The sequence below is a fragment of the Heloderma suspectum genome, chromosome 10, assembly GCF_057233095.1.
Source record: "Heloderma suspectum isolate Gila_16-S chromosome 10, 16-S_ref, whole genome shotgun sequence".
Lineage (NCBI taxonomy): Eukaryota > Metazoa > Chordata > Lepidosauria > Squamata > Helodermatidae > Heloderma > Heloderma suspectum.
In genome coordinates this window covers 3,787,981-3,804,654 of record NC_139467.1, presented here as the reverse complement: position 1 = coordinate 3,804,654, position 16,674 = coordinate 3,787,981, and the positions used below count along the sequence as shown (strand labels likewise).

The following is a 16,674-nucleotide window of genomic DNA, read 5'->3' as shown; positions in this document are numbered from 1 at the left end:
GGCACAGGCCTGAAGACTTGGTCAGGTGAATCGAAAGTGCAGCCAAGAACCCTTTAATGAACTGCAGGGCTGTCCTTCAGAGATGCTCATCTTCCATAGGTGAGCTCACTGAGGGACTCCCAATACAGCTGAGGGAGAAATCCTCTGTAGCAAGGGTGGCAAACTTCTGGCCCTCCAGATGTTTTGGCCACGACTCCCATTAATTTCAATGACTGCATCCTGCTTTTCAAACAATGATGGTCTCCCAAAGTGGCTCCCATCCATAAAAAGAGAGGAAGACCCTCGTCAGGCTTACAGACTAAAAGGACAAGACGCAAAAGGGGAGTGGAGGGAAAAGGGAGCGGAGAGAGATCAGTTTTTCAAGGCCAGAACAAGGTGGTGAGCTGCAAGTGGGCATTTAAATGCACTTCAGGCCAGGCTGATCTACACCCTTGGCTATGCTGGCGAAGACTGATGAGAGTTGCAGGCCAAAACACCTGGAGTGCCACAAGTTGCCTGCCCCTCTCTATAGCATCACTTAACTGTGCTGCTCCTTGTTGGGAGGAACACCAGCCTAGCCCGAGGTGCAAGATCCACAGGGTTCACATGCTCTTCCACCCAACCCATCAAGAAGTTCTCCCACCTAAGCTCCATTGATAATATACAGGGCTGGTGTCTGGGCTAGATCTTCCACCCTTAAGGCAGCAAGTAATAAGGCCAAAGCAGCCGCTCAATGGGTCCATAATGCTGCTTGGCACTGCCCAGTGAACTGTCAGGAAAAGAACGCTTCACATCCATCAGCAACATGGGCCCCCTTCAAAATTCTGTTACCATCACCAAAAGGAAGTTCAACTGTGTGTCAAGCTCCACCCCCCCAAAAAAAACACCAAGCGTTTAAAAAAGAAATTAATACAAAATAAGCACAGCTTTATCATAGAGGTTAATAAAAAAAGGGCTAATACTTAAATTCTGTATGCCTTTTACAAAGCAAAAACTGGAAGGGAAAAAGCAGCAAAGGAGTCCAACAAAGCAATCTAAAGTCAGAATTTGGATATTTTTTTTGTAAAATGTTTTGTGGTTTTTTTTTTTAAATAACGTATTCATGGTTACCAGCCATAGTCATAACAAAAGTTATTCATAATAAAATGTATCTAAAATAACATTTCTATCTGAAACAGGAACCTTGTTTCTCTACTTTTAGAAATAGTTTTCTCAGGTCTGCTTTTCTGGGTTTTTTTTTTGTATGCTACTGTTCAGTATACACTTTGGAAAAAGGCCTTTATATTTAAAACAGTTCTTGGAGGTGGGAGAGACGGAGAAGGGGGAGGACGATGAGAGTTCCTCTGCACCTAAGAGCCTGCCAAGGTCAGCTGAGGTGGGGGGAGGCAGAAGCTTACCCATCATGTGAAGACAGCGGCTGGGGAAGAACACTCACATGCACAAGCAAGCGCGCGCGCGCGCACACACACACACACACAGAGGCTAAGTAGATTCAGAGGCATGAGAGACGCAGCAAGCCTCTCTCCACCTATCCCCACACACAAAATGCTGAACTGACAAGCTTTGGTACCCCAGTTTGCCACCTCTTTGAAGTTCACAGAGGGCCCTCAATGCCAGCACTGATGCTGGATCTAAATGCTTTCGCATTTCACCCTGCTTGCGCTGTCCTGGTGCAGAGAGGCATTGCCCGAGCTTTTCTAAAAACAACTCCTCCCCTGTGTATTTTCTGGGGCTGCCTCATTTTTAAGCGTGGTGGTGTGGCAGCAATTTCCCCCTTCTGCAACAGTAAAGTTACACAAAACCCAATGCCGGTTCCAGACTTGTTGGGGGAAGAGATGCATGAATCACACATTTTGGAGGGGCCCCAACAAACCCACCAACCGACTGTAGTGTTCATATAAATGCAAGCACACAGAAGCAAGTGTGTACCCCCCTACCCCCAAATCGTCTAATCCCATTTGGATTCACACCTAGGAATATCCCCCTCCCCACCCCCAGTTAAAGGTGATGGTCTCAGTTCCTAGGTCCACCTTGTCTCCCAGTGCCAACCAATTTGATTCCTCTTACCCACTACGCCAACTTGCTCCTGCAAATTCATTAGCACCATGAACCCTACACACTCAAATATGCTGCCTCTCTCAGCTCTCACTGATAAGCACCAGAAAATTACCACAGAACGGTCGGGGGGGGGGGGTCCCTCATCCTCAGAAAGCAGGGTTCTGCTATGGCCAGTCTGCCCAACTCTACATCCTCCCCCACCTCAAGGAAGGCAGACAACTGTGTTCCCAAACCACTAAAGAACTATAGAAAATTCATGACTGAGCTTTTGAGATCCACCATCAAACTGCTTGTCCTACACCAGTCTTCTGATCCCCATCTCACCATTTATCGGGGGAAAGGAATCTTTCACCTGTACAAGGAACCCAAACCAGCTCAACTGAGAAGAGAACTTTGCTTCTGAACCCCAGAACTGCTGACTGATTCCCCAAACCCATCTGAACTGCTTCAACAAAACTAGGTTGACACCCATCCCAAAGCTGCTCTTCCCAGGAGGCAGCAACCTAACGAGTTAAAAATCCCACACAGGCCATACCATTCTCATTCCTGGGGGGAGGTGGGGCTGGCCAAGAGGTCTCTCCTCAATCCCCATCAGTTCCTCCCCATCCACTTCCTCCAAGGGCAGCACATGGAGACTGCTTCATTAAAAAAAAAATGAAACAGGGACAAGTCCACAAATTTAGTGCTGGACACTCACACATGTGCTGTGCCACCCCCTTATCCCATCCCTTGCCAAATGCTTTCGGTAGGAGGAAGAATTAGAGGCACTTCAAAAAAAGTGTCAGTCACCTGCAGCATCCTTGTCTCCCTGCTCCCCCTTCTCCAATGCCAGGTACAGAGAGTTAGCAGCTGAGTTAGCTCAGACGGAACCAGCTCGCCCAGTTAACCCTGCAATCCCTCCCATGTCCTGGTGCTGATGGGATCCTTGATGTCAGCCCCAAGTCTGCTGAGGTGGGATAAGCCCTTCTTCTGCTTTTCACCTTGGTTATAGTTCCCCATTCCTTCCTTACATTTCAAGAAAAGGATGAGGAAAGGGAGAGGTGGTTGGGGTAGAGACGGGCGGGGAGGGGGAGGGGGAAGAAAAAGCAAACTGGAAAGGTAATAACATGGCCCCAACTCAGCCTCCTCCTGCCTTTGCAAGTTTAACTTCTGGGAGACTCTGCCAACTCCCACGTACATCAAAATATTAAACCAATAGCTGAAGTTATAATAATAATAATAAAAAGTAGAAAAATATTAGAACACAATAAGATGGTAAGATTGTAGTGACAGCTTTTTCTCCCCCATCCTTCCAGCTGCTAGAGAATGCTGGAGGAGGTTCCAGGGGGCAGGGCAAAAAGTGATTCACCCTCCCCCACAGCAACACACGTCTGGGGGAAAAGGGGGTTATAACAAAAAAGGGGGAAAAAATAAACAGCCACCCTAAAGCTTCTCAGGAACACCAGCAGATCCAGCTCCTTTCAAATGGTGGAAGTTTTGTCGGTGCCATCTGCACAGAGAGAGAGAGAGAGAGAGAGAGAGAGAGAGAGAGAGAGAGAATGAATGAATATGAGATCACAGCAGACGGAGGGTAAAGGGCATGTGTGGCTGTTATTTGAAGGGAGGGCCAAGTAAGCAAGCCTCTGCCACATTCAAGGGTGGATGAAAGCAATGTTTCAACACTCAGGGGCTTTGATTTTCTACAGGTCTTTGACCCTTCCATGACTGGCAGAGGTAGAAAACCAAAACATGCAAATGTGCCTTATTTGCGTACAGGCCACAGACTCCAGCTTCTTTTTATACAGAGTTCAGATCTCTGTATAATAGAGAGCATACAAGCATCCAGCCCTGCTTTTGAGGTCCTTCCTGCTGGTGGTTAGAGTGTTGGACTATGATTGGAGAGACTCAGGTTCAAATCCTCACTCAGCCATGAAGTTGACTGCGTGACCCTGGACCAGTTATTATCTCTCAGCCTAACCTACCTCACAGGACAGTTGTGAGGGAAAAAACGGGACACACACACACACATCTATGCCATCTTGAGCTCCTTGGAGGAAGGGTGAAATATACATGTAAGAAATAGAATAAATATTCTTTCTACTAACAGAGGTGCCAAGCCTTCAAACGGAAAGACTTGAGTGATGCATTTAGCACAGAGACGGGCAGGGGGGTGTCCGCTCTCCCCTACCTCACCAGTGCTCTTGGAGCAGCTCAAAGGAGATTTTAAGCCTTGCCCCAGTCAGCTTCCCTCCTCCTGGCATCATGGAGGGGGAAAATTTGCGAGGACAGATGTGGGCCTTCCCTCTGCCAACCCTGCTGCCTTGTTATTCTTTTGATTCTCTTTTAGTTTGTTGGCTGGTTGTTACTTTACTTTAAAATACCTGTGTTATCCACCTTGGACCATACAACAAAAGGCAGAAAGTAAGTGTTTTAAACAGAATAAACCCATATTGGGCCTTCCTTTGGAAAGCCAGACTCTTCCCGCTGCCAAGTAAGGTTCCAGAGAAAGTTTCTCACCGCCCAGCGCATGCTCTGTCATGCTGAGGCACAAGGACTCCAGCGTGGGATTGATCTCCAGATCTGTTCCAGGGAGCTGGCAATCTGGGGTGGAGAAAGGTCAGATGAAAAACCATGTGTGCTCTTCGCCCATTCTGTTCCAGATCTTTGCTTCACCAGGGAAGAAATCAGGCAAGAGTATAGGACTCCTCTCTGATGCTTGAGTGTCCCAAGGAGATGCTGTAGCCAATGTGTCCAAAACGTGTGTGCTCTGTAAGGCCCCACCTCAATCTCAGAATGGCGAGGGGAGGAGAAGAGGCTGGTGGGGGTTGCTCCGAGGTGAAAGAAGAGGATCAGATGACAAGGACTGCCATCTATTAGCCCAAGATAGGCCACCAAATGCTCCCTCTTTTCTCCCTCAACACACACACACACACACACACACACACACACGATTATGTGAAGAAGTCAGCATACTCACCCTGTGGGAACATAAGGATGGCCTGAGGGGATGTGTGGACGGGTAGCGAATGGGTCCGCTGGACTGAACTGCGGCTCTGGCCAGGCATGCTGTTGCTGCCCCCAGGATTGGCAAACCACAGATTCTTGGGTAAAAGAGAAACTGATTTAAACAGGAGGCCATCTGAGAAGCAAAAACCTCCTTCTGAGCCCCCACAAATTTTCTAAGTGAGAAAACACTACAGAGCTAAGACAGAGACTTGCGCCACTCAGTATGGGATGGAAAATTGCCATCTGGGACAGACAAGACAACTCGACACGAAATTAATCTACTCCAAGAGGAGAATCAAAATTTAGTGCCAATGAGGGACGCAAGAGAGCTTGGAGAACATGTCAGGCTCTTTAACAGACTACCAGGTGTGCACCAACTTAGCTGAATCTTCATACCTGTACTGGATCATTGTCGAATTCACAGGGGAAACTTCAAGATTTGGTGCACAATGCCTTTAAGATGCATCCAGACAGTGTTCCCATCATGCTCCTTCTTACCTGCCGTCCTTGGCTCCCCAGGTTTGGACTGGCAAGAGCGTGCCGAGGGGAGACTCCACCAATCCCCGCAGTACTCAGGATCCCTAGGCGGCTCGGGGGGATAGCACGGGGGGGCATCTGGAACTGCCGCTGTCCTCTGCGTGCCACCCCCACCCCCACAGATCCAGCTATGGGTAGAGAATTGGAACCAAAGGCCCATCTAGAAAACATCAGGGTGGGGGAAGGGAAGAATGAGTCCCATTCGTAGCCATAACTTGTGAAATATTGGTAGTATTATGCAACAGGAATCTTGCCACCTAAATCCACACCACAGATTGGCCATTCAGACCTTAATATAAAGCAGCCAAAGGTACTCTGAGCAGTTCAATAAACTCTTGGCTTGGAGAAAGAACATGTGCCTAACCTGAGATATCTTCCACTCCTGGCTGGCCTGCTCCCTGACTTTACAGGAACCACATTGTTGTCACTATGTTTCACAAGGTGTGGAGCATACTGATGTCTTGATGGGGGGATGCCACCATCATGTGGGCACTCAACCTGAGACCCTCAAGACATAAAAAGAGAAGCTTGGGGTCTTCTTCCCTCGCAAAGGCTTTCCCCCCTAGTCAGCCAGCCAGACCCAAGCCCCCTCCAAAAGGATGAGCAAAGTCAGCTGAGCAGGCCACCACTAGGAAACAATAAGCAAGCCCACACAAAATCTCTTCAGCTTGGAATAGGGCTGTGTCATCCAGTCAATGGCTTTTTTAAAGAACTAATCAAATCTGTAAAAAGCCAGATAGTTTACATTTACATATTGCAACATCACAATAGAAGCGATGCATTCATAGGATCCTGACTGAAGCTATGGCTCCCTTAAGTATGAAAGGACTAATTTAACAAAAAAAATTGCCACTCATTTTTAAGCAAATCAAAAGCCATTTATACTATTTCATTGAATTAATTTAGCAGGCAATAATACTCCAGTCCTCATAGGTTTCATGAATTTAACCAGTGACTCTGACAGCACTCCAATTCTATTCTTATCTGCAAGTATTCTTTAACTATCATTATTAATGGCAGGCACACTCACGCGTGCGACTGGAAATGCCATCAAAATGTACTCTTCTCTTGTCATAATGTTAGTTAGTACGTTAACAGCTGTTCAACACTGAAACCTACAGAGCTCTTTTGCCAAACTCCTCATTTCCCTAGGCTCAAGCAAAGGTGTTTCTCTGGAGCAGTAGAGCTGCCTGTTCCAGACTAACGACTTCCCAGATGAATTGCATGCTTTATATTACATATCTAGGGCCATTTCTTCCTTGCCCCTTCCCAAGGATCCATGCAAGGAACAGTTAGAAAATAAAAATCTCATAAAACTAGAATTGAACACATATGACAGCTGCTTCATACCGAGTCAGACCACGGGTCCATTTAGCCTAGCACTTTTTGTTCTGACTGGTAGCAACTCTCCAGGGTCCCAGAGATCCTTTAGACTGGAGATGCCAGGGATTCATCCTTAGACCTTCTGCTTGCCCTCTGCCACTGAGCTATGCTCTCTCTCCTTAATTATCCAAACGCCTGTTTAACACCAACTGTTTTAATCCACAGACTGACCAACCTTCTAGGTCACACCAATCCACCAATAAAAGTTTGCAGCCCTAACTTTGACCGGCACCATTCACTACAGTGGACACACGAGGCTGCTTGCCCTCCCCACAGTTCTATACCTACTGCTTATCCCTAACCCTGTAAACTTGTTTTTCTCAGAGCCTTACCCTTTCTGTGGCCGGTAGCCTTGCATGTCCAGCATGGCCTTTCTTGGAAACGTCCGGAGCAACTTCAGCACCTGCTGCTTCCAAGACAAGAGCCGCTTCTTCTGCGTCTCTGTGAATGCCTGGAGAAATGGTACAGGAGGACAACCGTGTTGGTATGGGGAAGTATCAGCATTCCCAGTGTCAACTTTCTGCTAAGTTTAAAGCTCACACTTACCTCATGCATCAGGCACTTCTCTATAAGTTGGAGGTAACTAGTAATGTTCTCCTCATCCGGTCGGGATACCAGCAACTGCGTACAGACTGCACGGAAAATAAGAGCAACGGTGGGAGTGGTTACGTGTCAGTCAATTTTACTGCATATAACAAGAGGTTCTTACAATTTTGGATGGTTATGTAATTGTGCTCAAGGTATGTGAGAAAATGCAAGAAATCAGAGCCCTTAAAAGTGTTTAAGAGCATGGCATTCCTTAGGAGAGTGGCTTATTCCTACATCAAGAGGAGAAAGAACTAAACAGTATTCCACAAGTTCTTACCTTCCAGACCATCCTGCTGAAAGGGGGGGGGGGGTTCCTCTCTACCCAGTCACAGCTGCTCGCATGGTGAAAAGAATAAGGCAGCTGGGCCCTGCTTCCACTGGCAGCTTACACAGCATAGGCAGCACAGGGTGTTTCAAAAAGATGGACCTGATTTGAAATCGCTATATCTCTGCAACCACGAACCACCCATGAATGAAACCTTTACCACTTGAAAGGGTGGGGCATAGAGTTTCAAATTATTACCGCTAGATGCCTCTCTCAGTGCACAAACAGCCCCTAGCCTCAGTCATTCGCAAGATGGCGACCCCGCAATACAAGGCATTTTGCGTTCTGCAGTTCAGCAAGACTGAATCCGTAATTGCGGTGCAGTGTGCGTTTCAACGGCGTTTTGGCATTGATCCCCCAATGCCAAAGAGCATTCGTCGTTGGTACCGACAATTTGAGGAAACAGGCTGTTTATGTAAGGGGAAGAGCACAGGGCAACCATGCACTTCAGAGGAAAATGTGAGAAGAATTCAAGAGAGTTTCAGTGTAGCCCGCAAATTTAACTATTGTCTTGATATTGTCCGTACAGCAGGTGGAGGGCACATAGAGCACTTACAAAATGGTCAGTAAAACTTGATAACTCATTAAACCGTTCGTAACTTTTGGTGTAATTGTAACATGTTGCCATCGTGAAATATACTGCTTTGAAACTGGGTCCATCATTTTAAAACACCCTGTATATTTGGGGAAAGATGACAGCTGAATGGCAGAGCACCTGCTTTGCATACAGAAGTCCCCAGATTCAATTCCTGGCAACTCCAGTTAGAAGGATCTCATGTAGCGGGAGATGTGAATGACCCATGGTCTGAGACCGTGGTGAGCCACTGCCAGCTAGAGTAAATAACACTGGACTGCATGGGAAATAGTCTGACCTCATATAAGGCAGTTTCCTATACTCCCTGTGACTGGAGGAGTTCTAGAAACTATGTGTGCTCTTACCAGGCTTGCAAATAGCCACTAATCTGGTCACCTGTGTTGAGTCGCAATTGTCTCCAGGTGACTGAAGCCTTACAAAAAAAGACAATCGGGAACAGTGGAAGTTGCCTTATGCTGAGTCCGACCACTGGTCCATCTAGCTCCGTGTTGTCTGCACTGACTGGCAGCACTTCTCCAGGGTTCCAGGCAGGCCTCTTTCTTTCCCAGCCCTACCTGGGCATGCTGCCGGGGACTGAACCTGGGACCTCTTACATGCAAAGCAGGTGCTGTATCACTCCTTTACTTATTTCAGGCCCACAGGTATATGCAGTGGATTTATCTGCAGGGCTGGACTGTGCTACAAAGTGGTAAACTGCCTCCAAAACAGGAAAAAGTCTCAGCTTTTAAAAAAATATTGTCACAAGTTTCTAGTCTCCTTGGGTGCAGGTTTTTTTGGGGTGGTGGTAGTGGTGGTAAATTAAAATAAAGCCAGAAAGCACACGAGCAGATTTTGCTGAAGGTTCTGGGCGGCCTTGATGGGCCATATTGCATAGCTCTCTTTTCACCCCTGAATATGCAACAACTTGTTTCTCCTTTCTTCTCTAATTATCCTGAGCCTGCAAGCAGGCCCACCATCAGCTCTGCAGAGAAGCCAGCTCTATCAGGCTCCTCCCTCCATCAATTGTCACCTGGCAGCAGCCATTTCTCCTGGCTGAGGTGAGGGAGTGAAGGGAAGCAGGAGCACTCTGCTGGCTCTGCTAACAGACCAGCAATGCTGGCTCTTCCTCTCCTTGAACGATTTCTATTCCAGCTGCTCATTCTAAAAACTTCGTAACTAAGAACTAGTGCCTGAGTTTGCTCTTCTCCTCTTCCTTCCTCCCCATTGCTTTTTCCTTGCCTGCCATGCCTTCTAGACCAGCCTTCTCCGTGCCAGCTGGGAATGATGGGAGTTGCAGTCCAACACATCTGGAGGGCAGGCTTGGAAAGGCTCTTTTATACTATAGGCCTGAGGGCAGGGCCTGTCTTATTAGTGATCTTTGTAAGCTGTTCTGGGAACCTTTTTGGCTAAGAGCAGGGTTAAAAGGCTTCAAATAAATTAAGGATAGAATCACAGAGTCGTAGGGTTGGAAGGGGCCTACAAGACCATTGAGTCCAACCCCCTGCTCAGTGCAGGAAGCCTGATTCCCAGGCTGTTTCCCATCCAAGTACTAACCAGGGCTGACCCTGTGTAGCTTCCGAGATTGACGAGATCAGCATATTGGCTTTTCACACACAAACCCAAACATGAGTTCAGTTATGGCTAACCCAAAGTCATCCAATACTATGGCAGAATTGGGATTTGAACCCGTATCTACTACAGACAGATCTAGCAGTCTAGCCACTAAACTTTTCTGCTGCCCCCTCCACCCATCTCCTCCAAATTGATAGTCCTCTTTGACTGAGGATTTCCCCCCTGCACATTATGGCCCTGTTTGGACACACATTCCCAGCTTCAAATATTCTGGTTTATGAAGATCAGAACAAGTGCCAGGGCATTGCACTCCTTCGGCACCTCTTCCCATGGGCACTAGTTTGGCACCAAGATCCTGGAATGTATCCATCTTCTGGATTGTCTGACCAGTTATCCATGCATTTATAATCTCAAGATGGGATTGCTATAATGCACTTTATGTGGGGCTGCCTTTGAGACTGGTTTGGAAGCTGCAGCTAGTGAAGCGTGTGGTGGCTAGACTGCTCAGTGGAGCTTCTTACCACGCACATCTGACTCCTGTGCTGAAAGGTCTGCACTGGCAGCCCATTAGTTGCTGAGCCATGTTCAAGGTGTTGCTGCTGGTTTATAAGGCCCTAGCAGCTCAGGACCAGGTTATCTCAAGGATCACCTTCTCCCATATAGGCCATCCTGGTCTCTACATTCTGAGCGGGAGGCCTTGGTTACCACATAGAATCATAGAATAGTAGGGTTGGAAGGGGCCTACAAGGCCATCAAGTCCAACCCCCTGCTCAATGCAGGAATCCAAGTCAGAGCATCCCTGACGGCTGTCCAGCCTCGTCTTGAAGGCCTCCAGTGTGGGAGAGCGCACCACCTCCCTAAGTCATTGGTTCCATTGTCGTATTGCTCTAACAGTCAGGAAGTTTTTCCTGATGTTCAGCCGGAATCTGGCTTCCTGTAACTTGAGCCCATGATTCCATGTCCTGCACTCTGGGATGATCGAGAAGAGATGCTGGCCTTCCTGTCTGTGACAACCTTTCAAGTACCTGAAGAGCACTATCATATCTCCCCTCAGTCTTCTCTTCTCAAGGCTAAACATGCCCAGTTCTTTCAGTCTCTCTTCATAGGGCTTTGTTTCCAGTCCCCTGATCATCTTTGTTGCCCTCCTCTGAACCCTCCCCAGTTTGTCTGCATCCTTCTTAAAGTGTGGTGCCCAGAACTGGACACGGTACTCCAGATGAGGCCTAACCAGTGCTGAGTAGAGGGGAACTAGTACTTCCTGGGATTTGGAAGCTATGATTCTTTTAATGCAGCCCAAAAGAGCATTTGCCTTTTTTGCAGCCACATCACACTGTTGGTTCATAGTCAGCTTGTGAACGACAATTCCAAGATCCTTCTTGCTTGTAGTGTTGCTGAGCCACATATCCCCCATCTTGTAACTGTGCATTTGGTTTCTTTTTCCTAGGTGCAGAACTTGGCATTTATCCCTATGAAATGTCATTCTGTTGTTTTCAGCCCAGCGCTCCAGTCTATCAAGATCACTTTGAATTTTGTTTCTGTCTTCCAAAGTCTTAGCTATCCCGCCCAATTTTGTGTGATCTTCAGATTTGATAAATATTCCCTGCACCTGCTCCTCCAAGTCATTAATAAAAATGTTGAAGAGCATTGGGCCCAGGACTGAGCCCTGTGGTACCCCACTCGTTACCTCTCCCCAGTTTGAGAAGGTCCCATTGATAAGCACTCTTTGAGTCCGATTCTGTAGCCAACTGTGGATCCACCGGATCGTTGTTTCATCTAGCCCACATTGAGCTAGTTTGCTTATCAGGATATCATGGGGCACTTTGTCTAAAGTTTTGCTGAAGTCAAAGTATATTATGTCTACAGCATTCCCATGGTCCACAAGGGAGGTTGTTGTTGTTGTTCAGTCGTTAAGTTGTGTCCGACTCTTCGTGACCCCATGGACCATAGCACGCCAGGCCTTCCTGTCCTGCGCTCTCTCCTGGTGTGTGCTCAAGTTCATATTCATTGCATTGGTGATGCTATCTAGCCATCTCATCCTCTGCCATCCCCTTCTCCTTTTGCCTTCGATCTTTCTCAGCATCAGGGTCTTTTCCAGGGAGTTTTCTCTTTGCATTAGGTGGCCAAAGTATTTGAGCTTCAGCTTCAGTATCTGTCCTTCCAATGAGCGCTCAGGGTTGATTTCCTTTAGGATGGACTGATTTGACCTCCTTGCAGTCCAGGGGACTCGTAAGAGTCTTCTCCAGCACCACAGTTCGAAAGCATCAATTCTTCAGCGCTCAGCCTTCCTTATAGTCCAGCTCTCACAGCCATATGTTACTACTGGGAAAACCATAGCTTTGATTATATGGACCTTTGACAGCAAGGTGATGTCTCCGCTTCTTACTATGCTGTTTAGGTTTGCCATAGCTTTCCTCCCAAGGAGCAAGCGTCTTAATTTCATGGCTACAGTCACCGTCTGCGGTGATCTTGGAGCCCAAGAAGGTAAAATCTGTCACTGCTTCCATTTCTTCCCCTTCTATATGCCAGGAAGTGATGGGGCCAGATGCCATGATCTTATTAATGTTGAGTTTCAAACCAGCTTTTGCACTCTCCACTTTCACCCTCAACAAGAGGCTCTTTAGATCCTCTTCGCTTTCTGCCATTAGGGTGGTATCGTCTGCATTGTTGATAATTCTCCCGGCAATCTTAATTCCGAACTGTGATTCATCCAACCTGGCGTTTCTCATGTACTCTGCATATAAGTTAAATAAGCGGGGCGACAATATGCAGCCTTGTCGTACTCCTTTCCCAATTTTGAACCAACTGGTTGTTCCATGTCTGGTTCTTACTGTTGCTTCTTGACCTTCATACAGGTTTCTCAGGAGACAGGTAAAATGGTCTGGTACTCCCATCTCTTTAAGAATTTGCCAGAGTTTGTTGTGATCCACACAATCAAAGGCTTTAGCATAGTCAATGAAGCAGAAATAGACGTCTTTCTGGAATTCTCTTGCTTTCTCCATGATCCAGCGAATGTTGGCTATCTGATCTCTAATTCCTCTGCCTCTTTGAAACCCAGCTTGTACTTCCGGTAGTTCCCAGTTCACAAACTGCTGAAGCCTAGCTTGTAGGATTTTGAGCATCACCTTGCTGGCATGTGAAATGAGTGCAATTGTACGGTAGTTTGAACACTCTTTGGCATTGACCTTCTTTGGGATTGGAATGTAAACTGACCTTTTCCACTCTTGTGGCCACTGTTGAGTGTTCTACATTTGTTGGCATATTGAGTGCAGCACTTTAACAGCATCATCTTTTAGTATTTTAAATAGCTCAGCTGGAATACTGTCATCTCCGCTAGCTTTGTTGTTAGTAATGCTTCCTACTTGACTTCACTCTCGAGGATGTCCGGATCAAATTCAGTGACCGCACTATCATGGCTATCAGGGATATTAAGATCTTTCCTGTATAGTTCTTCTGTGTATTCTTTCCACCTCTTAATCTCATCTGCTTCTGTTAGGTCCTTGCCTTCTTTGTCCTTTATCATGCCCATCTTTGCACAAAACGTTCGCTTGAGATCTCCGATTTTCTTGAAGAGATCTCTAGTCTTTCCCATTCTGTTGTTTTCCTCCATTTCTTTGCATTGTTCATTTAAGAAGGCCTTCTTGTCTCTCCTTGCTATTCTCTGGAAATCTGCATTCAGTTGGATATATCTTCCCCTTTCTCCCTTGCTTTTCGCTTCCCTTCTTTCCTCAGCTACTTGTAAAGACTCATCAGACAGCCACTTTGCTCTCTTGCATTTCTTTTTCTTTGGGATGGAGTGAGTTGCTGCCTCCTGAACAATGTTACGGACCTCCGTCCATAGTTCCTCAGGCACTCTGTCTATCAGCTCTAATCCCTTAAATCTATTCGTCACCTCCACTGTATATTCATAAGGGATATGATTTAGGTCGTACCTGAATGGTTTAGTGGTTTTCCCTACGTTCTTCAATTTAAGCCAAAATTCTGTAATAAGAAGCTCATGATCTGAGCCACAGTCAGCTCCAGGTCTTGTTTTTACTGACTGTATAGAGCTTCTCCATCTTTGGCTGCAAAGGACATAGTCAATCTGATTTCGATATTGACCATCTGGTGATGTCCATGTGTAGAGTCACCTCTTGTGCTGTTGGAAAAGAGTGTTTGCTCTGATCAGCGTGTTCTCTTGGCAAAACTCTATTAGCCTTTGTCCTGCTTCATTTTGTATACCAAGGCCATGCTTGCCTGTTATCCTGGTTATTTCTTGACTTCCTACTTTAGCATTCCAATCCCCTATGATGAAAAGGACATCTTTTTTTGGTGTTAGTTCTAGAAGGTATTGTAGGTCTTCATATAACCAATCAACCTACTTGATCAAAAAATGAGATCAGATTCGTCTGGCAGGATTTGTTCTTGACAAATCCATGTCGGCTTCGAGTAATCACTGCCTTGTTTTCAAGGTGCTTCCAGATGGATTGCTTTAGAATCTGCTCCAGAATTTTCCCAGGGATTGATGGCAGATTGACTGGTCTGTAGTTCCCAGGTTCTTCCTTTTTACCCTTTTTGAAGATAGGGACAATATTAGCTCTCCTCCAGTCACCTCGCACTTCTCCCGTCCTCCATGATTTCTCAAAGAGAATAGACAGCGGTTCTGAGAGTTCTTCTGCCACTTCCTTTATTCCTCTAGGATGCAGTTCATCTGGCCCTGGAGATTTGAACTCATTCAAAGTAATTAGGCGTTCCTTGACCATATGCCTATCTATGTCAAGCAGCAATCCTGCCCCTTCAGCCTGTACTTTGCCTTTGCCAGGGGGCTCATAGACCCTCTTTTGGGAGAAGACTGAGCCAAAGTAGGAATTGAGAATCTCTGCCTTTTCTTTGTCATCTGATATCATTTTGCCATCCTTATTTAATAGCTGAACCACCATTTCTTTCCTGTCTTTTACTATGCACGTAGCTGAAGAAAGCCTTTTTGTTGTTTTTAGCATCCCTCAGTAACCTCAGCTTGTTCTCAGCTTTAGCCTTCCTGACGCCACCCCTGCAATTCTGTGCTACCTGCCTGTACTCTTCCTTTGTTGCTTGGCCTTCTTTCCACTTCCTATAGGTGTCCTGTTTTGTTTTCAGGTCATCTCTAAACTTTTTGTGAAGCCACATTGGCTTCTTCTGTTGTCTTCCACCTTTTCTTCTTGTTGGAATTGTTTGTAATTGTGCCTTGAGAATTTCCTTTTTTAAAAGCTCCCACCCATCTTGGACTCCTTTTCTCATTAGAGTCGCTTGCCATGGGACCTTACTGATAATTGTTCTGAGTTTATTAAAATCAGCTTTCCTAAAATCCAGGGTATGCGTTTGACTACACTTGGCTTTTGCTTCCCTTAGAACAGCAGTCCCCAACCTTTTTGGGACCAGGGACCGGTCCGTGGAAGGCAATTTTTCCATGGATTCGGGGGGGGGGGGGATGGGACTGGGCTGCACTAGGGTTGTGGGAACCCCCGTTACCTTGGGTCTGCAGGGAGGGGCGACCCCCCCCCCAATCCTCATCAGCCCTGGATTCGCCGCGGAGCTGCTGGCCGGCTCCGCCCGGGGGAGGACTTCCGGCTGCTGGGACGCAAATGGCATCCGCATTGCGGACGCCATTTACGTCCCTGTTCTTTGCAGTAACAGGCTATTACTGCAAAGACCAGGGACGGAGCCGGCTGGCAGCTCTGCAGACTCGCCACAGAGTGGAGCCGGCCAGGGCCGGCGAGGATTCCAGGGCAGGGGGGGAGGGACAGATCGCCTCCCCCCCGCAAGGACCCAAGGTAAGGGGGGGTTCCCACACCCCTACTGCGGCCTGGTCCCCAATAGGCCATGGACCGGTACTGGTCTGCGGCCCGGGGGTTGGGGACCCCTGCCTTAGAACCAAGAACTCAAGTACAACATGGTCGCTTTCCCCTAGAGTTCCTGTAACTGCTACTTTATCCACTAAGTCATCTCTGTGTTAGGATCAAGTCAAGGATAGCCGATCCTCCAGTTCCTTCCTCTACTTTCTGTAGGAGGAAGTTATCCGCCACACAAGTCAGGAATTTCCTGGAGGGGCCATGTTTCGCAGTATTTGTCTCCCAACAAATTTCGGGGAAATTGAAGTCCCCCATTACTACTACATCATGCTTCCTTAAAACACTGGCTATTTGCTTTTCAAAAGTTTCATCCTCGTCTTCTCCTTGATTGGGTGGCCAGTAGTAGACTCCGACCACCAGGTTCCTTTTATTCTTTGCTGTCAATAGACCACATCATGGTCTACTGATGTTCATTTGGCCATGGTGGGGAGGAGGGCCTTCTCAATTGTGGTGCCTACCATGTAGAATAATCTCCCCACTGAGATCAGGTGGCATCCTAGTGTAGAGTGTTTCTGCTGACAACTGAAGACACATTTGTTTCTCTAGGCGTTTCTTTGACCGCTAGCATTGTCAGCTATCCCTGGTTAATTTAATGGGATTTTATTGTTTTATCAGTCTAATGACTGGCTTTATTGTATCTTGCCAGGATTATACCTTGTAAACTACTTTCAGGTTGTTGTTTTTAAGTGGCATAGAAATGATCTAAAATGGGGAACTCTGGTTTAATATCAGTTAACTAGGGTAATAAGCCAGGATCATTATGAATAAAACTCTACTTCCCAGTACTGAAAAGTTTACTTCTTCTTAGA

The 16,674-nt window shown here is 46.8% G+C and overlaps 1 protein-coding gene across 1 annotated transcript in view; it reads right to left on the bottom strand.

Moving 5' to 3' along the window:
- Positions 1-875: 875 nt before the first annotated feature.
- SAMD4B (sterile alpha motif domain containing 4B) overlaps positions 876-16,674 on the bottom strand; it is a 35,931-nt gene continuing 20,132 nt past the window's right edge. Inside the window, exons 8-13 of the mRNA XM_084814671.1 lie at positions 7,489-7,574; positions 7,275-7,393; positions 5,521-5,719; positions 4,994-5,117; positions 4,534-4,617; positions 876-3,526 (exon numbers count right to left, since the gene is read on the bottom strand). Of these exons, the coding sequence (XP_084670797.1) occupies positions 3,498-3,526; positions 4,534-4,617; positions 4,994-5,117; positions 5,521-5,719; positions 7,275-7,393; positions 7,489-7,574 (641 nt within the window). The 3' untranslated portion in view covers positions 876-3,497. The remainder of the gene's footprint in view (positions 3,527-4,533; positions 4,618-4,993; positions 5,118-5,520; positions 5,720-7,274; positions 7,394-7,488; positions 7,575-16,674) is intronic.